General features: G+C 42.9%; 1 protein-coding gene across 1 annotated transcript in view; it reads left to right on the top strand.

Annotated features, from left to right (window-relative positions):
- csmd2 (CUB and Sushi multiple domains 2) overlaps positions 1-25,687 on the top strand; it is a 1,720,603-nt gene that overhangs the window by 1,526,500 nt on the left and 168,416 nt on the right. Inside the window, exons 40-41 of the mRNA XM_080211135.1 lie at positions 4,362-4,478; positions 15,951-16,160. Coding sequence (XP_080067261.1) covers positions 4,362-4,478; positions 15,951-16,160 — 327 coding nt within the window. The remainder of the gene's footprint in view (positions 1-4,361; positions 4,479-15,950; positions 16,161-25,687) is intronic.

Genomic DNA, 25,687 nt, shown 5'->3' on the forward strand with positions numbered 1-25,687 from the left:
GTTGTATTGAATTTTCTGAGGAGTGCAACAGTACTATTGCCAGGAAGATTGTATGTAATTTGAACAATACGTGAAATCACATTTTCTTTAAGTTAGCCAGTTGACCCATGTCATAATTTGTACCTAATGGTTTGTTTTGTATCTGCTGAAGGATTTATTCACTTAGTTCGGCTGTCACATTTAGGTTAATGCGTTACCCAGTGTGTGTGACAACTGGGCTGGAATTTCACTTGTCAGCTGAACTACCCAGGGAGGAACCACTCACTCATACAACATTGATACTAGGAGGATAGATGGCAGCTTGGCTTCCAAATCATAAGATATAGGAGCAGAATTAGGCCATTCGACCGATCGAATCTACTCTGCCATACGATCATGGCTGACATGTTTCTCAACTCCATTCTCCCACCTTTTCCCCACAACCGTTGATTCCCCTTTAACAACCAAAAATCTACCCATCTTCATTTTAAATACACTCAATGGCCTCCACAGCCTTCTGTGGCAGTGAATTCCCCAGATTCACCACCTTCTGGCTGAAGAAATTCCTCCTCATCTCAGTTCTAAAGGGTCACCCCTTGACTCTGAAGCTGTGTCCTTGAATCCTAGCCTCTCCCACTAATGGAAACATCTTCTCCACGTCCAATCTATCCAGACCTTTCAGTATTCTGTCAGTTTCAGTCAGATCCCACCCCCCCCCTTTATCTTTCTATGTGTCTCCTGATCAACAATTAGCAAGGGGAGAATTCAAATACTTGGATCTCTTCCTCCTCCTAACCCTTACAAACTCTCCAAGCATCTCTTCCTACCAGCAGTGCTACCCTTAAGCATTTTAATATATTGTAATTTGTATGTACTATTTTTGCATTCCCATTTTCTGTTATTGATGGTGGGTTTTTACTTTGAACAGTGATGGATGGCCGAGTTTTGTGATCAAATCACGTCATTTACAAATGGTGACACCTGATAAACGTAAAGATAAATACAAACATTGTTTGGGAATGTGTGCCCAAGTACAAGCAGGATGAATGTTTTCCAAAGGGAAGTGCTGAAAACATGGTCACTAATCCAGATGTCCATGGTGCTGTGCGCGGGGGATATATTTGTCTAAACAAAAAATGACAGATTGTAGCTCAGAGCAGCTTTGAGTTATTCCGAACAGTGCTTCTCGATCCAAAGACACATTAGCATGGACATGCTTCTGCATTGGATTAAATGCACGGAGAGTTCGAAAAGCCATTACATGCCCAGTGGGTGCCTGACAGATAATTGTGTATCAGCCTCTGACCCAGCAAAGCTACCAGAATATGGAACAATAATTTTACATGCCTTTAAGTTTTATTTTAGAAATGAAGAAGAGTGAATTAATTAATCTTTAAAATAGACGGAAATCTGCGCTGGATAATAGGCCTTAAATCTGTTTAGATCCCGAACTAAGGTTACTTGAATAAATTCACAATAAGAGACGGCTGTACAGAACGACTTTTGCTAAATCAATTAAAATGATCCTTTTTAAGTGCTAATAAGGTAGATGTGGGAAAAAGCTGTTTAGTAGTGCTGAACAACTTCCATGTATAGTGTGAGGTTATCCACTTTGGAAGGACTAATAGCAAAATGGACTGTTATTTAAATGGTGAAAAATTACAACATGCTACTGTGCAGAGGGATCTGGGGGTCCTTGTGCATGAATCACAAAAAGTCAGTTTGCAGGTGCAGCAGGTAATCAAGAAGGCAAATGGAATGCTGGCCTTTATCACGAGGGGGATGGAGTATAAAAGCAGGGAGGTCTTGCTGCAATTGTACAAGGTACTGGTGAGGCTGCAACTAGTGTACTGTGTGCAATTTTGGTCCCCTTATTTGCAAAAGGGTATATTGGCCTTGGAGGGAGTGCAGAGAAGGTTCACCAGGTTGATACCAGAGATGAGGGGGTTAGCTTATAAAGAACAAAGAACAACATAGCACGGGAAACAGGCCCTTTGGCCCAACGAGCCCATGCCGCCATTTTAACATTGTGAGTGCCCTCTTCTACCTATGACCTTTGTCTACGCCTATTGGACTCCATGAGGAGAGATTGAGTAGATTGGGCCTGTACTCATTGGAGTTTAGAAAGCTGAGAGGGGATCTTGTAGAGACATATCAGATAATGAAACGGCTAGACAGGATAGAGGCAGAAGATTCTTTCCACTTAAAAAGGAAGCAGGAACTAGAGGGCACAATCTTAAAATAAGGGGAAGTCAATTTAGAACAGAGTTGAGGAGTTACTTCTTCTCTCAGAGGGTAGTGAATCTTTGGAATTCTCTGCCCATTGAAGCAGTGGAGGCTACCTCGTTAAATGTGTTCATGTCACAGGTAGATAGATTTCTGATCAATAAGGGAATTGAGAGTTATGGGGAGCAGGCTGGTAAGTGGAAGTGAACCACTTTCAGATCAGCCATGATCTTATTGAATGGCGGGGCAGGCTCGAGGGACTAGATGGCCTACTCCTGCTCCTATTTCTTATGTTCTTAAAAGTTAATGATTATGGGTTAGAGCGAGTACTGCAGAGGAGGGAAAAAGTCACACCTCAACCATTGCCCCTCATTGTTTAGTGTAAAAGTAAAGTTCATATTTTAGTGTCACAAGTAGATGTATGCTCACGTTGTAATGAAGTTACTGTGAAAATCCCCTCGTCACCACACTCGGGTGCCTATCTGGTACACTGAGGGAGATTTTAACATGGCCAATGCACCTAACCTGCACATGTGGAGAAACACCCAGGGCACTTACGGTTATTAGAGTCACACCCAAGGAGAGAACCCTCTGTCGTTTTGACATGTTTTCTGTACACGAAGTGTTTTCCAAAAATGTAACCAAAAATGGGGACAGTCTGCCAATCGATCGATCTCAATAAACAGTTCGGGGATGACAGTCCTGTAATTACTAACTTCAGTGGGAAAAAGCAATGTTGTTCACCATGACTCACGAGTGACTTTTTCATGAAGGTTCTCAAAAATTGAATGTTTTTTAGATCCTTTCATTGTACTTCTAATTGAGCACAAAGCTAATTATTTTTCAGGTATAAATTTATTGGTGCTTGATTTCTGGTGCCAGAGTTGTGATGTGGCTGTAAGATGTCCAAATTGGAAAATTCATATTGAATCATAGAATCCCTACAGTGTAAAGGAGACCATTCGGCCCATCAAATCTGCAATGACTCTTGCCCAGGCTTCTCCTGTAACCCCACGTATTTACCCCACTAACCTATATATATTTTGGGACACGAAGGGGCAATTTAGAATGGCAAATCCCCCTAACCTGCACACCTTTGGATTGTGGGAGGAAACCGGAGCACCCGGAGGAAGCTTACACAGAAATGGTGAGAATATGCAAACTCCACCCGCACTGTGACCCAAGGCCAGACTTGAACATGGGTCCCCGATGCTGCGAGGCATCAAGCCTGAATAATTTGATTGAGCAATTTGCCTGTTCCATTGTCCTCAAGATAAGAGACAATACCTGGAGAAAGGTGTTATGCAGCAATGTTGGGGCTTGGCTTGATGGCAAGGAGGCCACCCATCAGGATAACATGAAACCAGGGGCATACACCCCCTCCTGGTGTGGTTCCATCACTGCAATTTTGTACTTTTGTAAATTTTCCTTTGGCGATACCAAAGAACCATGCGCAGAGTGGGGAACTTGATATCAATAATTAAATATTGAATTTAACTGTTGGGACCTAAAAGAGGTCCTTCATGTATAAATTCAATGGACCTAAAGCCAGTTTTAGGCAGCTACTGGAATGATCTTGAACATTTTTTTAAAAAATTGATTCATGGGACATGGGTGCTGCTGGGTGGCCAAAATTTATTGCCTATTCCTAGTTGCCCGAGGATAGTTGAGAGTGAACCACATTGCTGTGGCTCTGGAGTCACATGTAAGCCAGACTAGGTAAAGACAACAGATTTCCTCCCCTGAAGGACATCAGTGAACCAGAGTGATTTTTCCGACAATCGGCATTGGTGTCATAGTTGTGAGTAGATTCTTAACTCCAGAAACTGTTTTGCTTATTGAATTTAAATTTCACGAGCTGCCATGGTGGCATTCGAAACCTGGGTCCCCAGAACATGAGCTGAATTTCTGGATTCATAGTCAAGCAATGATCCTAGCAGGCCATCACATCCCCACATCACCCAATCCAAATTCAGGCATTCTTCCAATTTAGTATTTTGATCCCCAAATTTGACCCTGGGGCCCATTTTAAGTTGGTGAAAGTGGCACACTGAGATTCAGTTTTTATCCCTCTTCTCTCAACTGTGCAATAAACAAGCATATCTCTTATTTTAATTCTTGATTTTTATAAACGTATGTTTTAATTTTCATTCAAGCACAATGTGGAGGGACTTCCACAGATACCAATGATGTGATCCTGAGCCCGGGTTTTCCAGGAAACTATCCCAGTTACATGGACTGCATTTGGAGGATTTCATTAGAGGTTGGATCTGGTAAGTGACTTGGTGAGATGGGTGGAAAAGTGCTTTGAATTTGCAGCTACAGTTTGCTTTAAGTGAGCAGTGCTGGCTCTGGATAAAGTTATAAAAACAGAAAGTGCTGGAAAATCTCAGTAGGTTTGACAGCATCTGTGGATAGAGAATAGAGGAAATGCTTTGTGCCTAATTCTGACTCAAGACATTGGCTCTAGTCTTTCTCCACAGATACTGTCAGGCCTGCTGAGATTTTCCAGCACTTTGTGTTTTTGTTTCAGATTCCAGCATCTGCAGTATTTTGCTTTTATCTTGGATAAAGCTTTTTTTTATGAATTTCAGCAAACATGAATCATCATGCCTGGTGGCATTTCAAGCTTCCATTCAGTAAGTGAGCCAAAGATTTTAAAAAGAAGACAATTTGCTTTGTTACCTTGATGCAGTCGGTACAAGAGTTGGCTTTCTTTTTTGAGTGATGGGTTCAAAGCAAACAAATTAAGCACAAAGTGTCTGTAGATGTAAGAGTTCGGCTGATCACAAAGCCAATTCACAAAATTGTCAACAAATCAATCGCTCAATAGTTCCCACGTCAACACAGGTACAAACGTGACTCACTCTTTATTGTGCAGGAATATATTTATATCATATCGTCACGTATGAGTAAGGTAAATTCAATGACTATTCACTAAAGACAATGCAAAGGTTTGGACAGTAGGAATGTCAAAAACATTTAATGCTAGAAATATTTTACTGCACAAAGAATCAGTACCATGGAGACAGACCTTTGCATTATTGATGGATTGTGATGGCTAGCTGGCCATAAATGTTCATAGATCAAGAGTCGCAATCAAATGCCTTGCAGAAATACAGGGTTGCCCCCAATCCTTGTAGGACTATGAGATTGTTGTGGAATAAGAATCATTTGGATCCACATCCGAGAGTTTGTAATTAGTTCCCCCCGAAGAGTTCAGGGAAGGATTTTTACATAAGTGTTTCCAGTCACTTTCTCTTCTTAGAATGTCACATTACCACAAAGATAGCTGTGTAAACATGGCAAATAACAATCCAGCCTGAGGCTGAATCGGAAGTGGCATTGACGGAGTTGCAAAATCCATTGCATGTTTTGATATTTTATGGAGCTGACATTTATACTGACCCTTTGTGATGCCGCGGTAGGTAGGTAGAGATGGTAGGCATTTTGTTGATTAAACTGGCTGTGAGCACTCGTCACTGCAGCCTGACCTCAGGCTCCAAGAGTCACTGTCGATGTGCAGGCACATTTGTGATAGATCATACAATGCGTTCATGACTCTGCATGCCCAGTGATGCTCTGAGTTCAGTCGAAGATAGACTGTCATTTCTGGTGAATGCTCACTCACATCCACACAAACAATAGTATATGTTTAAAGTCAGGTCAGCAGAAAACCTCAGGCTCAAAAGTTTTAATGTAAATTTTAATGTCTTTTCTCATTTTCTACTTATGATAATGAGAAGTTGCACCAATTATACACAACAGTTAAGCACTTTTCCATTAATATGGACATTTGAAATGGTATTCCTAATTTAATTTATATAAAAAGGATTTTCCCATTTTTAATGGTTCGGCCTGTGCAGAAATACCAACATGCGTTACGACAGCACGGTGGCAGAATGCTTCACAGCGCCAGAGGCTGGATTCACTGTCTGTGTGGGGTTTGCACATTCTCCCCATGTCTGTGTGGATTTCCTCCCACAGTCCAGAGATGTGCAGGTTAGGTGGATTGGCTGTACTACATGGCCCCTCAGTGCCAGGGGGATGAGTGGGGTAAATACGTGAAATTGCAGGGATAGGGCTGGGTGGGAATGTTGGTAGTGCAGGCTCAATAGGTCAAACTGCCTCCTTCTGCAATGAAGATTTCTATGATTCTATGATATCTACCAAAATTTCCATCCGGCTATTTTCCAATTAGCAAGTTAGCTGCCTGTCCGGATATCATATAACTTTTTTTTACTTCTAACCTCAATGATTATCGCAATTCAAGCTTAAAAACCCTGTTTGCTGTCTCCATAGCCACCTCAAAGTGGTTGTGCAATTCTGTCAATTAATCAGTGCTTGTCCTTGGATCCCTTTTTTGACTTGGTACCTAACATGATATAAACATTCTGAGTTTCCAATCCTTAATTGTACGGGCATCTGCCGTACCTGGACTTATTATCTAATTTGATATGCAACTCATTGATTTTCTGTGAATTAATCACCCCAAACACATTCACACATCATGCACAAATGATGATGTCCCAAGATACTGAAAATTAATTCAGCTAAATGTTCCTAGCTGCATTCTCTTCCTTTCCTTTGGAACCTTGTTAGCATTTTAAATGTGCCTTACATTAATCTGGATACCACTATTTTGAGTGTGGCATGCCTGCTAGATTGTGTAATGATGTAAATTCTGTTGCACAGAAACTTCTGTTAGATAAAGAAAACACAAACGAGAATAATGGAAATTCCAGCTGGCACGATATTAAGTTTATTTATTAGTTGTAAGTAGGCTTACATTCACACTGCAATGAAGTTACTGTGAAAATTCCCTAGTTGCTACACTCCAGTACCTGTTTGGGTACACTGAGGGAGAACTTAGCATGGCCAATTCGTCTAACCTGCACATCTGTGGACTGTGGGAGCACCCGCAGGAAACCCATGCAGACATGGGGAGAACATGCAAACTCCACACAGACAGTGACCTAACCCAGGAATTGAACCCAGGTCCCTGGCACTGTGAGGCTGCAGTGCTAACCATTGTGCCACCCTGGTATTCCTGGAATGGATAGAAATGACCATATCTTGAATGATTCTATGCTTCTACAGTTCTTGGAATTCAGTGATCAAGAGATTTGGGGGGAAGGCAGGATCAAGATATTGATTCGATGATCAGCCATGATCAAAATGAATGGCGGAGAAGGCTGAAAGGGCAAAATGGCCATACCTATTCTATTTTCTATGTTTCTATGATTGGATATTAAATTTTAGTTGGGTGCCCCAATGAATTGGCCACAGTAGTCAAACAGGCTTCAGATCTTCTCTTCGTTCGAAGGGTAAATTTCTATTGTAGTCTGAACTTACAAATTGATCTTCACTGTGAATGTTCTGGGATGGTGCGTGACATGTTAATAACATCTGTAAGATTATTCCTACGTATTAACCACTCCTTCTACAAATGGATCTCCTCTCTGTCCTCTTGTGCCAGTGATAGCATTTTACTTCCAAGATTGTCTGGCCAAGTCTCACTGTATCACTCGAACACAATAGTCAGGATGAAATATCAGTGCAGTACAAAGGAAGTGCCTGACTGGCAGAGGTACCATTCTTGGATGGATGTAAGAGACCTCTGGGCACTGCTCAAAGAGAGACAGATTTCTCCTGGTCAATATTCATCACTGAACTGACATTGTCTGAAACATTGTTCAGCTGGGTGTTTCTCTTATGGCATTGGTGGAATGTTACAGTTCATGGTGACTATTGCATTCACCTACAGAACAACAATGAATCCATTTAAGACATAATTGATGGAATTGAATCTCCTTAGTTCCTCCAGAGAATAGGATGTCTTCTCTTAGACAAATGTAAGTGCACTCTGATTTGTGGAATGTCTATTAACAGAAGAGTTTGATCAGGAGTGAACGGGATCAAAGGTTATGGGAGGAAAGCAGGATGAAGCAATTGAGTTGGAAGATCAGCCATGATCATAATGATTGGCAGAGCAGGCTGAAAGGGCCAAATGGCTCCTCCTGCTCCTATCTTCAATTTAAAAGCCCATTCATTCAGGTAATTGAATCTTATGGCAAATTCAGATTTATGAGATTGGTGGGAATTTTTCACCTGGATAGATGGACAATTTTACCTATGATAAAACGAGCTAACGTTTCCATCCCAGATATTTTCTAGTCTGCAGATGGGCTGTCTGTCCGGATTGACTTGGCTGCAGAACCACTTGAACTCCCTTGTATGTTCAGTGCTTGTAAGGATAAACTGTTATATAGTCTAAGTGGTACATCATTTTTTAAAATTTGTTCATGGGATGTTGGCATTGCTGGCTAGGCTGGCATTCATTGCCAGTCCCTAATTGCCCTTGCAAAGGTGGTGGTGAGCTGCCTCTTGAACTGCTGCAGTCCATGTGGCATAGGTTACACCCACAGTGCTGCGAGAAAAAGAGTTCCAATATTCTGATCCAGTGACAACAGTGAAATGGCGAGATATTTCCAAGTCAGGATGGGGAATGACTTGGAGGGAAACTTGCAGGTGATTGTTTTCTCATGTGTCTGCTGCCCATGTTCTTCTAGATGCTGGAGATTTTGGTTTGAAAGATGGGGTCTTGGTGAGTTCCTGCAGTGCAGCTTGTAGATAATGCATCCTACTGCCACTATGCATCAGTGGTGCAGGGGGTGAACATTTGTGGATAGGATGCCAATTAAGCAGGCTGCTTTGTCCCAGATAGTGTCAAGCTTCTTGAGTGCTGTTAGAGCTGCACTCACCCAGACAAGGGGAGTGTATGCCATCACATTCCTGAATGTGCCTTGTAGGTACTGGACAGGCTTTGGGATATCAGGAGGTGAATTACTGGCTGCAGAATTCTGAGCATCTGGCGTGCTGTTATACCCACAGTATTTATATTCCTTATTTTTTGATAGCCAATCAGTTATCCAAAGTTCTTATTGATCCAAATGCAGTGCTTCCTTATCTGATCAGATAAACAGCATTTTAATTCTCCGCTCATCAGATTCAGCTGTTTAACACTTGACATTGGTGGCTCAGTGGTTAGCACTGCTGCCTCATAGAACCAAGGATCCAGGTTTGATTCTTGGCTTGGATCACTGTCTGTGCGGAGTCTGCATGTTCCCCCCATGTCTGCATGGGTTTCCTCTGGGTACTCTGGTTTCCTCCAACTGTTTGAAAAGTGTGCTGGTTAAGTACATTGGCCATGCTAAATTCTCGCTCAGTGTACCCGAACAGGCGCTGGAGTGTGGCGACTAGGGGGATTTTCACAGTAACTTCATTGCAGTGATAATGCAAGTCTGTTTTTGACACCAACAAAATAAACTTTAAAACTTAAACACTGACAAGTGAATAGAACAACAGCTGGGCGGTGATAAATAATGGGCTTAAATTGTTTTATAATAAACAGTAATAGTAAGCTATTGCAAAATTTAGTTTCCTTGTTGAAGTTATTGATTTGGCTGCAGAGCTTCTTGTCCTGATTCCAGCTGGTTTTGACAACAGATTCTCATTTTAATTAAAATTCGGATACAGAGCAATGTTGAGGTTATAATTCCTTCCCCGGAAGAAAGAATGACTGTTGAAGCTGTGTGACACTGAACATGAAAACAAAAGTAAGAGCACTAAGGCTTTAAGATTTCCATGACAGCACACCAGCAAATGGTCAGATGAGAGTGCAGCAAAGTGAATTGCAGGGCGAAAGCATTCATTTGCCTCCAGTGTTCTGGAATCAATGGTATCTGAGGTATCGATTGTAATATTCAGGTACTTAGCACTTGCAGTTGAGTAGGATTGGGAGGCAGCCACTTTTGTAACTAAAATCTTGCCCTATTTGAAATTCTGCCTGACTTCTCTTCAGTGAATTTAATGAACCAGGGTGGGGGTAGTAAAATTGTGTACATGTCAATTTTGAAAAAAAAATCAGATTTTTCAAATCAAAAATTTGAAAATTAGTTTCCCATGAAATTTAATCTTTTTGTTGCCACATTTGATGGAAGTGGAGAACTCTGGGTTTGAGAAGGGTATAGGCTAAGACAAAATACCCATCCTTGAATTCTATTCAACCCAATTCAAATTTTTATTGTCCATTCAGAAATGCTTTGGGGGGTACATTGCTTACTCATTAAAAATCACACGTAAATGAATAATTAACAACGAAAAAGAAAAACTACATAGTTGCCAGAGTAGCGAAAGCAGTCGCACATTTCACAATCAACTTCACGAAGACAGTGATATCTCACAGAGGAATAAATGGTGAAAAATTTGAAGAAAGTAAATCAAAATGATAGCCTTTTTTAAATTTGTGGCACATGGGCGTTGCTGGCTCACCAGCATTTGTTACCCATCCCTACCTGCCCTTGAACTGACTGAGTTGCTAAGCCATTTGAGAGGGCAGTTGAAAGTCAACCACATTGCAGAGGCTCTGGAGTCACACATGTAGGCCAGACCAGGTAAGGACGGCAGATTTCCTTCCCTAAAGGATATTAGTGAACCAGACAGGTTTTTCTGATTATCGACAATGGTTTCATGGTCATCAGTAGATCCTTACTTCCACCATCTACAATGACAGGATTAGAACCCAGGTGCACAGAACATGAGCTGAGTTTCTGGATTAATAGCCCAGTGATAATACCATGAGACCATCACATCCCTGCCATCTCAATCACAGTGTTAAACTTACAGCAGGTCAGCATTTCAAACATACAGCAGCTCAATATTTTAAGCATAGAACAGATCCACATTTTAAAAATGGGTCAGGTCCATACTGTCAAATATACACCAGCTCCACACCATTAGACATGCATTAGATTCACTGCATTTAACATCCAGCAAACCCCATTTTGAAGGTACAGCAGTTTCACATCACTCAGTGCTGAAGTTCCTGATTCACCTAGCAGAGATGTTCCTCTCCCATATCCCTCCAGGAGGTAAGCGGCCAATGCAACCCACTCGCAGTCACACCAGCTCCATAATTCTGAACTTGCATCAAACTCACAGCGCTGAATGTACAACAGGTCCACCTTGCGCTCATGTTGCACTGCTGTTCAGAAGCAAAGAAGAGTCCCTAAAGGCAGTCTCCTGCCCTGACTGTCCCAGCACCATCACCCTTCAACTCCGAAGCATCCAACAGAGAGAAGAGTTACAGCCATCAGGTCTCCTCCCATGATGTAGCTGAGATATGCTGTCTTGGCAGAAAGTAACAGTGGTCCATCGCACAGTGATAGGTGAATCTCCACCCTTGAGACGATGTCTCAGGGATGGATGATTCGTAGACACAAGTGGTGTCTCTCCAAGAAAGTTTTGATTGCAAATCTTTCCACACAGTGTGAATGACAAATTTGGAACTCCCTTGCTGCCCCACAAAAATAAAATCTTGATGCTCCAGCATTTAATACATTCATTGCATAGAAACCCTACAGTGCAGAAGGAGACCATTCAGCCCATTGAGTCTGCACCAATACCATTCCCACCTTGGCCCTAACCCCGTAACCCCATATATTTACCCTGCTAATCCCTCTGAGCTATGCATCTAAGTGGCAATTTAGCATGGCCAATGCACTTATCCTGCATACCTTTGGACTGAGAGAGAAAACCAGAGCACGCGGAGGAAACCCACGCAAACACAGGGAGACCGCACAAACGCCACACAATGACCCAAGCCGAGAATTGAACCCAAGTTGCTGGAGCTGTCAGACAGCAGTGCTAACCACTGTGCCGAAAGACTCAAAAGGAAATAGGTAGATTTTGGTCAGGCTCAAGGATTAAAGAGCAAAGGCAGGAGCGGTGTTGAGGTGTATACCAGCCTTGATCTAAATGAAAGATGGAGCATGCCCGAGGGGCCGAATGGCCAACTTCTGTTCCTTACCCTGCCTGGAACACAATGCTGATCCCCACCTTCTCTCTATTCAACTGATGTCCAGACAAAGATCTAGAATTGCTCTCGGGCTACGGTGACCTCTGGCTTCTATTTCTCGCCTGCACTTTGTAGCGAAACCTGCTTTTTCCTCTCTTGTCTATAACAATGTATCATTTGATATTTTACAGGGTAAAAGAAAATGTATTCAAACATAAAAAATTCAAATGTCATGTATCGACTCTCTAATGACAATTGCAGGAGCTGGCGTAGGGGCAGCTGGTAAAGAGAAGCAAGATGTTTTTAGCAGCAACAATGAAGCATTAAACAGCCTTTAGGGAAGCGTATTTGACAAAGCTTCTTTTGTCGAGAAAAGGAATAGTGCCACACATTGTGTTCATTGCAACTTCACAGGCAATGTGTTTTGATATAATTTATGGTATTCAGTCCTGTGTTTGTGAACAATGAGGGAAGGTTTACTAAACAGCCTTTCACAGAGATGGATGCCTCTTCAGCCTGCAGTAAGACACCTAATTTTCATCCAAGGGAGGTCCTTGGCAGCGATTCTTCTTCTGATTTGACACTAATTCTCAAAGGCGCGCTGAGTGGTGTCAAGAATTATCTTTCTACAAAGCCACGTTTAAAACGTTCTATTTGTTCAAATGTCCCCCCTGCTGTGTCCTAGTTATTGATCTGGTTCAACAGAATGAAACATCATCAGCCCTCCTCAGAGGCGGTATGTTAAAAATTATCTTTAAGATAAATCCTTCTAGCTTTCTCCCTTGTGCTTTTTCTGGGTATAGTTCCAACTGAACCAACACCTTTATGATTATTATTGATACATGTACGTTAGAACTCTTCACGCTTTATTCTACTACAGAGTGCCATTTTGCAATGCCCTAACTATTTTAGGGGTTATGGGTTCAAAAGAAGAAGAAAGGGTTTGCACGCGTAAATTCAAAGTAACAACAGGTTTATTGAATGATCTGTACAGGATAGAAAATGAAAGTAAAACAGGAGCATGTGAAACACCCCAGTGACAACACCATGAAATCATGTGACCACCTCTTAAAGCAATCATGCAACCACTAAAATATATAACTTTTTTTAACCTAATAATTACACAGTCGGCCCCTGAGATGAATATTTCAATTGGAGGGACCAATTGTAGTTGTAGTTTTAATTATTATTTGCTCTGTTGAGAAAATCCCATTTAAAAGAACGTCACGAGGTTCGACTAAGCCGCAAATGAAGGGAATAATTACAAGGTTACAAACATTCAAATTAGGAGCGGCGTAAGCCATTCAGTCCTTCGAGCCTGTTCTGCCTTTTAATGAGTTCATGACTAATCTTATTGGGACCCCAGCTTCATTTTCCTTCCGATCCCTCAATCAAATCAGGAGAATCAGGATCGCAAAGCCAAATTGTTTTACAAGCAGCATTTTAATATCATACCTTGACAGGTTATCAGGTAAAGTAGAATTTCATTTGCACGCTTTCTTATCTTTTGATATGTTCACTTACTGTCCTGGTAGAAATGGCCTCTAAGGTCAATGTGCACTTGGTGAATCAGCTGACCAAAATAAAGCTACGAACTAGCCATTGCACGTTCATCAAGAAATAATCTGTAAGAGATCACTGCGATGTTCCATACTCTGTTTATATTATGTGCTTCATATATTGAGTAATATGAATTTCCTTTCTTTAGATCACTTCATGGTGGCACAGTGGTTAGCACTGCTGCCTCACAGTGCCACGGACCTGGGTTTGAATCCTGGCTTGGGTCACTGTGTGGAGGTTGCACATTCTCCCTGTGTCTGTTTGGGTTTCCTTCAGGTTTCCTGGTTTCCTCCCACTGTCCAAAGGATGTGCTGGTTAGGTGAATTGGCCTTGCTAAATTCTCTCTCAGTGTACCCAAACAGGCGCCGGCCTGTGGCAACTAGGGATTTGCACAGTAACTTCATTGCAGCGTTATTGCAAGCCCATTTGTGACACTAATAAATAAATTTATAAACTTCAAGGATCCATTGTTCCCAGCTAAGAGATAGACTGAGATCTATCTTTCATTCATTTCAGGAAGAGGTGTTTGAGTGAAGTGTTGAGAGTGCAGAAATCTACTGGTAGATTTGAGTTCTGTTTGCAGAATAATGAACCATTTCCGTGAATTTCATGTCAGATTCCTCTTCACGTGAAGAGCAGATGAAGTTTTCTCTTTCCATCTCTATAATCCAGTTTACTTTTAGTCCAAACTCTTTGCAAAACCTGTAAATATCTTCAGGGAAATCCATTCGGGGCCCTGTCCACCATGTTCTGAGTAGACCATACTTCAGAAGGGAGTCATTATCCAAGTTTGTTCTATAGGCAGGGAGCCTGGCCCTCCCACAGCCTTGTCCTCTGCAAAAGCCTGGCATTTTATCCATGAGACAAGGGCAAAGGTGTTGGAACTCTGAACTAAAAACAAAAGGAATATCTGAAGGAAGTTCATCAACCTGAAATATTCAGGTGGGTTTTATTCTGACTCCCCCGCCCCCACACATGCCTGCCCCAGCCTCTCTGAAACTTTACAGGAGTGGGGAGAGTTGTTGGGTGGTTCAATGTCCTTGGGCCTAATAAGGCTCCTAAGAGGCCAATTAATGACCATTCATCCTACTCATCTTGCTTATATTTTACCCATAGTGGGGGCAAACCCACATCATGTGGGAAGCCCAGCAGCTTAGCTGACCCCACCCCATTGTCAACTTCCCCCTGGCCTTTTGAACCGGCCCCTCACTCCCCGCCCCCATCTCACTGAGGTCCCCAGTCCTGTACTTTCGTACTTCCTCAGTGTGTTGGAACTGCCATTGCCGTTTTTCTTAGCTAACAACACTAAGACTACAAGGTTGACAGCCATCCAGTTGACCATGACCTCTCTAAGACAGGACCTCCTGTGCCAAGTTAGGAGTGGAAGTTTCTCCTTAAAGCTGCTCTCAGTGGTAAATTGCTATGAGGAAGCCATCAGGATTGTGGCTGGGCTCTCCCCTGACATCTTAACCAGAGGGGTGGGGACCACAATGCCCCATAAAATCCAGCCCCTTGGACTCTGGTTTTCTCCCCACAGGTCCTGCCAGACCTGTAGCATATTTCCAGCACTTTCTGTTTTCATTTCATGCTGTTGTTTGATTCTTCAAAATTAGTGGGTGCCGACAGCTTCCTGGTATGTCAGCCAGGATCCTGAGAATGTGAAGTTGGAGAATGAGCCCTTAAGGCATCAGAGGAATCATCCTCTGAGATACCCTTTGAACAGCTGATGTGGGGGGATCAAAATGTTGCTGTCCTGAGGGTGCAGTTGAAACTGCTTATTGGGGGTCCCTGTGTTTTACATGATCTTGAAATTATTGATTAAGGGTGACATGACAGCACAGTGTCTTGCATTGCTGCCTCACAGTGCCAGGGACCCAGTTTTGACTCCCGGCTTGGGTCACTGTCTGTGCGGAGCTTGCATGTTCTCCCCATGTCTGCGTGAGTTTCCTCTGGTTGCTCCAATCTCCTCCCACAGTCCAAAAGACATGCTGGTTAGGTGCATTGGCTGTGCTAAATTTTCCTTCAGTGTACCCAAACAGGCACCAGAGTGTGGCAACTAGGGGATTTTCACAGTAACTTCATTGCAGTGTTAATGTAAGCTCACTTGTGACACTATTAAATAAATTTAACTTAAACTTGCTGCTTGGGTGCAGGAAAGTAGAAAATGTTCACTCCTTAGCCTTTCTCACTTAATGAATACAATTATCATCAAAAATATGTCAAACGTAATGTACCTTTGTTTGCAGGGAGGGCATTAGAATAGTTCTAATAGGACCTTATGAAGCTGTGGCAGAAACTGACAGTTTTTATTCTGTGTTATTTTTAGGTGCTTACATTGAGTTTCTGAACTTTTCCACTGAACCTAACCACGATTTCATTGAAATTCGGAACGGGCCACATGACACCAGTTCGGTGATTGGCAGGTTCAGTGGGGCGGAACTTCCACCTCCTCTGATGTCAACCTCTCATGAGACAACCATATACTTTCACAGTGATCACTCAGAAAACAAGCCAGGCTTCAGACTTACATACCAAGGTAAGCAGTCGGAGGAAAATGTTAGGTGAGTACACTGTTGAAATAGTTGAGTGTCACATCTGAGAATACGAGACCTGAGTTTGATTAGATGTACTTTTTAATTCCTAACCAATGATTGTGGCAATGGGGAGGGGGGTTCAGGATACCAGCAATGATTTTTGGCACAGTGGGTAGGGGGAGAACCTCCAATACCTCCATGGCAGGGGAGGAGATTTGTTTTGATCAGGACACCTTATAAAAATGGCACATTGATCCCAATGGAGTTCATCTTGCTAGCTCTGTGCTGGAAATTGGAGTACTCTCTGTGCTGCCTCACTACTCTAGGGTTCTGGTTTCGATTATGGCCTTGGGTGACTGTCTGTGTGGAGTTTGCATGGCCTCTCCCCATGTCTGCGTGGGTTTCTTCCAGGTGCACCATTTTCCTCCCACAGTCCAAAGATGTGGAGGTTAGGTGGATTGGCCATGTCTCAGGGGATTAGCAGGTTAAATGTGCAGGGATATGGGAATTGGGTCTGGGTGGAATTGTGGGTGGTGCAGACTTGATGGGTTGAATGACCTCCTTATGTATTGTAGGGATACTATGATTAGCCATGCTAAATTGCTCCTTAGTGTCCAAAGATTTGTAGGTTAGGTGGATTAAACATGGTGAATGCATGGGGTTATGGGGGTAGGGAGGGTCTGGTTGGGTTTCACCGTAGGGATTTTATAGTTATAATCTGTCAGAGTCTGCCACTTGGAGAAACTTTAGTAAGAATCACCTCCCCACCTCACACCCAGCCACCCCATGCCCCACTCGGTACCGTGAGACTAGCATTTGGTCAGAAAAGTGGCTGCAACTACATGAAAAATGCAGAGAATAAGATTTTGGCCAGAATCTTCCAGCAGGATTTTCCAGTCATACTGAAGGCGAAATCCCGACACAGTGATTGGGGGGTGCAAACAATGCGAAACACTGTTGACGATGGTGGGACCAGAATATCCCATGGCTGGCCAATGGCGAGCCTCCTCTGCCATCACCAAACACACCCTGGGCAGCTGTTGGGGGACGGGTGGGGATATCCTGCCCTTTATTGATTTTTAAAGTCACCAGTTTTTAACAGCTAGTCGGAAAAAAATCCCACTGCTTAATGACAGATGTCCTCCGTGAGTGTGAAGAGGCTGATTCGGGATGTGCAGACTTTGTGGCATGTGGGGTATCTGTTGTCATCTCATGTCTTATCAGCCTGAGTTGTGGCCTATTCTTTTTTACCACTTTCATCTTTATCTTTTCATTTTGTTGTCATTGGACCTCAAAATGGAAAGTAAGTGTTTGATAACTAACAATTGTAATCCAGTCAATGTGTTTGTAATGCTATAAAATACGTGGCGAAAAACTGCAGCAGGCAACGGTGCAGAGGGACCTCGGGGTCCTTGTGCATGAGTCGCAAAAACCCAGCTTGCAGGTGCAGCAGGTGGTCAGGAAGGCGAATGGGATGCTGGCCTTCATAGCGAGGGGGATTGAATATAAAAGTAGGGAGGTCTTGCTGCAGCTGTATAGGGCACTGGTGAGGCCGCAGCTGGAGTACTGTGTGCAGTTTTGGTCGCCGCACTTACGCAAGGATATTTTGGCCTTGGAGGGAGTGCAGAGGAGGTTTACTAGGCTGATTCCGGAGTTGAGGGGGTTGAGCTATGAGGAGAGGCTGAATAAACTAGGCGTGTACTCGTTAGAGTTTAGAAGAATGAGGGGAGATCTCATTGAGACGTATAAGATGTTGAATGGGATGGATAGGATAGAGGTGGAGAGGCTCTTCCCGCTCAGAAAGGACAGTAGGACTAGAGGGCACAGCCTCAGGATAAAGGGGGGGCGGTTTAGAACGGAGTTGAGGAGGAACTTCTTCACTCAAAGGGTGGTGAATCTCTGGAATTCTCTGCCCGTTGAAGTGGTGGAGGCTGCCTCGCTCAATATTTTTAAGACGCGGGTTGATAGGTTTTTGATAGGCAAGGGGATTAAGGGTTATGGGGAGGGGGCAGGAATGTGGAACTGAGCCACGACAGATCAGCCATGATCTTATTGAATGTCGGGGCAGGCTCGAGGGGCTAGATGGCCTACTCCTGCTCTTATTTCTTATGTTCTTATATGAGACCCATTTATATTTGCTGTTTCAATTTGATTAAACTGGTATGTCAGTTTATGCGCACCTTACTACTTGAATTCCACATCTATTTTAAATGCCAATATTTCCTGCTAAGTTCTGCATCTGGCAATTAATGACATTCCTGCTGGAGGGGCAGTAATGATTGTGGTATGATTACAGCAGTTTTATTGGGAGCTCGCTTGTACTTGGTTACTGGGTAATCCTTCATCCACTGTCTATTTTATAACACTCACTCGAAAACGTTTCTCATTCTTCAGGCCCACTGCAAATGAGATCTCAATTTTTCAATAAGTACAGAGGATATCTGCAGTCATCAGGAGGGGAGCGGTGGTAACATATTGAGGTGATAGGAAGCAAGATATCTCATTAACGTCAGTTAATTCAACTGAGCCAGGGACTTCATAATGTAACCTTCATAGTCAGTCTTGGTGGGCGCAAATAGGATAGCCAGTGCACAGTGTGAGTGGGGAATAGCTGTCATATTGACTGTCACACACACGTTTTCAAACACAATTTTGTTTTGCTTGTGAGCTGAATTCTAATGTACGAGAGGCACTGCTGACTGATTTATGAACTTCACTAGACAGGGAGTCTGGGGAAAGTATATATGTGCGTTTGGATTGTTTTTATTGTTAGATAATAAACTACAGTACAAGCTTAAACCTCACAGGGACTGTTTCTATATCAGTTAAAATATCAGCGGATTGACCTAAAATAGCAACAAATCTTAACCCTTCCCATGCCTGGTGGCTGCCTGGATTCTGCATTCATTGATGACAAAGGACTTTTTCAAAGGAGAAATAGATTAACTGGCAATCTTATAATGTTAGAAATGTATTTATACAGTTTTGTCAAAAAAAAGTCCTGAACCAGCAAGTCCACCATCAGATTTTGTTACCCCTGAAAAAAAAGGGCAGGTAGGGCTGAAGTTTTCCTTGACAAAAGGCTTAAGGAGCTTGTCACCTTCTGTATACAACATAACCTGCCAACATTCTGGTGATATGAGGGAAAAATAAGGGCAGGAAAAATAAGCTAGTGGCAAATGGCAATGTGGTTAGCACGGCTGCCTCACAGCACCAGAGACCCGGGTTTGATTCCCAGCTTGCATCATTGTCTGTGCAGAGTCTGCACATTTTCCCCGTATCCATGTAGGTTTCCTCTCGTGCTCCCATTTCCTCCCGCAGTCTGAAAGGTGTGCTAGTTAGGTGCATTGGCCATGTTAAACTTTCCCTCAGTGTAACCGAACAGGCGCCAAAGTGTGGCGACTCGGGGATTTTCTCAGTAACTCCATTGCAGTGTTAATATAAACCCACTGTGACACTAAAAAAAACTTTAAAAAAACTTTCACTTTAAAATTTGAGAGAAGGAATTTAGTTTTGTGTGCACTTTGAGTCTCATAAGTTGTTCTTTAAATTACAACTCGACTTCTGTGTTTCAAAATGAAAAGGAACGGTCTTTAAAAAATAAAGCTTGTCAGCAGGCTCACGAGGTTGCAATTCATTGCTTGTTCACTGAGCGTTGGAGGATTCTGGAACCAGTCTTTCCTTAACATTGGTTCACTCAAAAAATCCAGTGACCATAGGCACAGTTTTTTTTCTTCCCGACACAAATGGAAACCGGTTCTCGTACATACTTAAGAATAATGCCCTAACCCTTCCCATTTATTAATAGCTCCCTCACTTTCAACTACAGCATAGACTTCATTGCAACAGGATTACAATGTTAACATACCAGGTAATTGAATGCTGAAATGATCAGGGTACAATGTTGAGCCATTCAGCTAAAATCTGGCCAAGAAAACGGAGTACCCGCTGTGAGATATCGGTTAAGGATGGGATTGGGCTGTGTTCTGGAACTATCCACAGTGTGGAAATTTACCAACATTCATCCTGTGGTCTTGAAGAAATACTTGGCAAAATGTTTAAGGTCCACTAGGGCTCATGGGGCTATGGGGTGGCACAGTGACACAGTGGTTAGCACTGCAGCCTCACAGTGTCAGGGACCCACGTTCAATTCCGGCCTCGGGTGACTGTGTGGAGTTTGCACGTTCTCCCCATGTCTGCATGGGTCCCCCCCCCCCTCCTCCTCAGGTGGTCCGGTATCCGCCCACAACCCAAAGAGGGAGTTAGGTGGACTACCTGTGTGAAATTGCCCCTTAATGTCAAGGGGATAAGCATATGTAAATATGGGAGGTTATGGGGTTAGAGCCTGGGCGTAGTCGGCGCAGAATCAATGGGCAGAATGGCCTTCTTCTCTACTGCAGGGATTCTATGATTCAATAATTATATGATTCCCAACTTGAGTCAATGGCTTCAGCAACAGAGCAGTAATGAGAGAAAGCAGAAGTTATTGTTTGAATAACTCCCCAATATAACTTTAAGCAGGTGTCAACTAAGGGATTTTCACAATAACTTAATTGAAGTGTCTATATAAGCCGATCTGTGACACAAATAAAATAAATTTAAACTTTAACCTTTTAACCTTAGTGTAAATAAAGGGAATAGTTCACTCTAATGCTAAAGATACCAGAATAAGAATCAGGGGGAGGGGGGGACCAAAAAATGATGAAAAGTTATCTTTGATGCACACTGAAGGTAGAAAGAGATGCAAGGAGTGGGTGAGTTTTTTTTCTCTCTCTTATCTTCCTGTCTGTGTGAGAGATAGTTAAAAGAGAAAAGAGAAATACAGAATAAGATGCTGCAATCTGGGCTCATTAGAAAAAGCTTTCTTTTTCCCGTAGTTCAATTGGAATCATGGAATTGTAGAATCCCTACAGTACAGAAGGAGGCCATTCAGCCCATCGAGTCAGCACCGACCACAATCCCACCCGGGTGCTATCCCCATAACCCCATGCATTCATCCTGGCTTGTCCCCCTGATATTAAGGGGCAATTTAACATGGCCAATCCACGTCACCCCACACATCTTTGGAGTGTGGGAGGAAACCAGAGCACCCAGAAGAAACCCACGCAGACACAGGGAGAATGTGCAAACTCCACATCGTGGCCCGAGGCTGGAATCGAACCCAGGTCCCTGGCATTGTGAGGCAGCAGATGCTAACCACTGTGCCACCAAAGAACCATGATAAGCTAGTGAAGAATTTTACTTCTCTCCCAGCATCAGATAATTTTATGTTGTTTCCATCTTTGTGTGCTGCCATGCAAAGCTGCAGATGCAGCTGGTGTTAATGTTGGATGGTGGCACACTTAGTGCAATGCTAACCGTGATACTGAAAGCAAAACCGTGCTTAATATATGCTGCAAGGCAGTGAAGCTGTTGAAGGCGATTACATGTTCTTGAATTCAGATGGTCTCCCTGAATGCCTCTGGCTATGTTCCCTTGTTTCTATCTTTGCGTAACATCAATCATCAGTTATTTCCCACAGACCTGCAGAAGGGAAAATTAGAAGAGTAAATTAACTTTTGAGGTGAAAAGCTCACCCCACCACCTCGCCTCTCACCCTTGAGATATACAGGGGAGAACACGGCAGTGACCCTTGGGGGAAGAGATAGACAATCCCTGTGCCCTTTTGATGAGCTAGTTTGAGTATTTTTTTTCTCTCATTAAAGAATCTTTCCTGGTAGGAGTGGGTTCTGATGTATATATATTTATACAAATATGTATGATCTTTCAGAACAAGCTTCATAAGAGCTGTCTGAGTCAGGCATCATTTTTGCAATTTTTTTAGTGTGCATACTGTGGTAAATTGGACAACCCATAGTGGATGAATAGTACCCATACTTGCACCATTTACCCACAGGACTGCTCTTAGAACATAGAACAGTACAGCACAGTACAGGCCCTTCGGCCCTCAGTGTTGTGCCGAGCTACGTCCAATCCCAAGATCAAGCTGTCCCACTCTCTATCATTCTGGTGTGCTCCATGTGCCCATCCAATAACCGTTTGAAACTTCCTAAAGTGTCCGACTTCACTATCACAGTAGGCAGTCTATTCCACACCCCAACCACTCTCTGACTGAAGAATCTACCTCGGTCATCCCTCCTATATCTCCCACCATGAACCTTATAGTTATGCCCCCTAGTAATAGCTACATCCACCTGAGGAAATAGTCTCTGCATGTCCACTCTATCCCTCTCATCATCTTATAAACCTCTATTAAGACGCCCCTCATCCTCCTCCACTCTGAAGTGAAAAGCCCCAGCTCCCTCTACCTTTCCTCATAACACCTATCCTCCAAACCAGGCAGCATCCTGATAAATATGGGCTACATGGTCCTTTTATGTCTGTTTCACTGTTTATTAAGATGCTCTCCTTGTACTGCACTTTCCCATGCTATTTCCATGTTCCATAATGCCCTTTTTCATAAAAACCTGTTGCTCTTTTTCTTCAATGTTCTCAATGACTAAGCACCCACAACTCTGACTCCATTCACAATTCCATGGATTCATAACCCTTTGATTTTCCTGTTCTCAGTCCTAAATAGTTGACCATTTATTCTGAGACAGTGACCTGGATTTCAGGTTGGACTCATGAGGCCTGGTCACATATCAGCCTTTTGAAATGCCCACCCAACCCAGTTACAAATTTGCTCTGGACGTCTGCCCTTTCAGCCAAGGTTCCTGATGCATTCTGCAAGCCAAGGTGGAATGTGGAAGATGTGGGTGGAGAAACAGGCTGATTGGAAGACCTTATCTGTTTTTTTGGGGACATCAGCCCAGCTCACAAATCGATTAACGTCTCCGCTCAACCTCACGTCCATTCCTGTATCACTCCATGTCCCTCAGATCTGTTATGTCAACTCTTTGCCCCCTCAGATTCCCATCTACCCCTTCCATGACCCCAATAAATCCACCATAGCTGCTCACTTGATATCCACAACGTACAATCCTCAGCAGTCATGCAAAGCAATAAGTTTTTTTTTAAATTCAGTTTAAAATTCATTTATTAGTGTCTCAAATAGGCTTGCATTAACACTGCAATGAAGTTAGTGTGAAACTCCCTTAGTCACCACATTCTGGCACCTGTTCGGGTACACTGAGGGAGAATTTGGCATGGCCAATGTACCTTATCAGCATGTCATTTGGACTGCGGGAGGAAACCAGAGCACCTGGAGGAAACCTGCACAGATAGAAGAGAACATGCTGACTCCACACAGAGCCAAGCTGGGAATCGAACCCAGGGGCCCTGGCACCATGAGGCAATAGTGCTAACAACTGTGCCATCGTGCCATTCAGTTGTAACAAAGTCAGTGCATGTTTAATAAAACTCTGATTCAAACACACAGTTGACTCTGCAGAACAGAACTTCTACATTGAAAATAGTTAACTCTTTAAGCAGCCATTAGCTATGTAAATAAACAGCCATGGGCTCTGAAACCACATCAAATACAGAGTACATTGTGACAACTTTGTAAAAGTGTCATTCATTCCTCTGAATAGTTGTTTCAAAATCCTGAGCTTCTGGAACTCAGCCAAGCATTCATAAGGGCCACGAATATCAAAACATTAGCTTTCCAACTCCAGAGGCTGGAATTGAAAGAGCAGATGGTGTATTCTGCATTTCAAAGCTTGCCCATCAATCAATAGAGGGGAGCAGGTGCTTGGATTTCTTTTTTGACCTTTCAAAAGCAGGGGATGCTTTTTTTCAGTCAGAGTTGTACGTTCATTTAATTCTAAGTAACAAACATGATGAGGAGGGTTTTCACCAGACTCTTCTACCTTTTTCAATGTAACGTAAAGTATTTTGCTTTTGTTCCAGTAGAACATGATTCATCCTTTGATCGCTTTTCCTTTATGCAATGTCAGTGTAAGCCTCCTTGTGACACAAATAAATAAAATTAAAATTAATTCATAAGCTTAAATGTATTAATTAGGTGCATTGTTCATGCTAAATTCTCCCTTAGTGTACCGGAACAGGTGCTGGAGTGTGGCGGCTTGAGGATTTTCACAGTAACTTAATTGTCATGTTAATATAAACTTACTTGTGACAACAATAAATAATCTTTAAGCTTTAGTAATTAGTCCTGTATTGTTGTACAATACCAGATCTAAAATAATCTGTTTCCTAGTTGGGTCTTTGGCATACTGATATAAATAAAAACTACCTTGAATTCACTCCAGTAACCTGTCCTCCACACTATTATTGTAAACTTGATTTCCCCAGTATAAGAAGATTAGAGAACCCATGATGAATGTGTTAGCCTTCAACATGTCTCTAATTTCCTGATTGTCGACTGAGTTAATGGGCTTACCTATTGATTTGTTTATTGCAAAGTCAGTTTACATTGAAGAGCAGAAATACAGCATCCTTCTGTTAATATATGTTGATGCGTTTTGGGGTGGCACGGTAGCACAGAAGTTAGCACTGCTGCTTCACAGCTCCAGGGACCTGGGTTTGATTCCCGGCTTGGGTCACTGTTTGTGTGGAGTTTGCACATTCTCCTCGTGTCTGCACGGGTTACCTCTGGGTACTCCAGTTTCCTCCTACAGTCTAAAGATGTGTGGGTTAGGTTGATTGGCCATACTAAAATTGCTCCTTAGTGTCCTGAGATGTATAGGTTAGATGGATAAGTGGGTAAAATATATGTAGGGATATGGGAGTAGGGCGTGGGTGGGGTTTGTGGTTGGTACAGATTCGATGGGCTGAATGAGCTCTTTCTGTACTGTAGGGTTTCTATGATTTTTATGATTTTGGGTAAATGTGTGAATAGTAGAATTTTCCTTATGCATGCTGAGATAAACAAGTGACTGAAAATAGAGAGGCCGAATCTTGTTGAGGTCTCAGCTGCCAGCAAGAGCCACATGTTGCCTCTTTTGAGAAGACCTGTTACATCTTGTACTGCTTGGGCACCTGACAGACCAACGGCAAGCCTTCTCCTTGGAATGGCATGGTTGCACAGTGGTGAACACTGCTGCCTCACAGTGCCAGGACTCTGGTTCAATTCCCAGCTTGGGTCACTGTTTGTGTGGAGTTTGCACATTCTCCCCATGTGGGTTTCCTTCACGTTCTCCAGCTTCCTCCCACAGTGTGAAAAATGCGCTGGTTAAGCTCATTGGCCACGCTAAATTCTCCCCCAGTGAACCTGAGCAAGTGCCAGAGTGTGGCGACAAGAGGATTTTCACAGTAACTTCATTGCAATGTTAATCCCTTTAGCTACACACTTATCTGGCCTATTGCTCTATTTCTATACTCAGTAGCACATGACACCGGAAGTAATCCTGAAATGATAACCTTCGAAATTCTGCTCTTTGATCTACTGCCTCATTCGCTAAGCTCCTGTTGCAGGACCACATCCATTTTTCCACCCGTGTTGTTTGTACCAATGTATACTTTAACCACTGGCTGTCCCCCTCCCCCTTCAGAATGTCCTGCAGCAACTCTCAGACATCTTTGACCCTGGCACCAGGGAGGCAACATACCATTCAAGAGCCTC

The sequence above is a fragment of the Carcharhinus amblyrhynchos genome, chromosome 24, assembly GCF_965287045.1.
Source record: "Carcharhinus amblyrhynchos chromosome 24, sCarAmb.v2.hapA, whole genome shotgun sequence".
Lineage (NCBI taxonomy): Eukaryota > Metazoa > Chordata > Chondrichthyes > Carcharhiniformes > Carcharhinidae > Carcharhinus > Carcharhinus amblyrhynchos.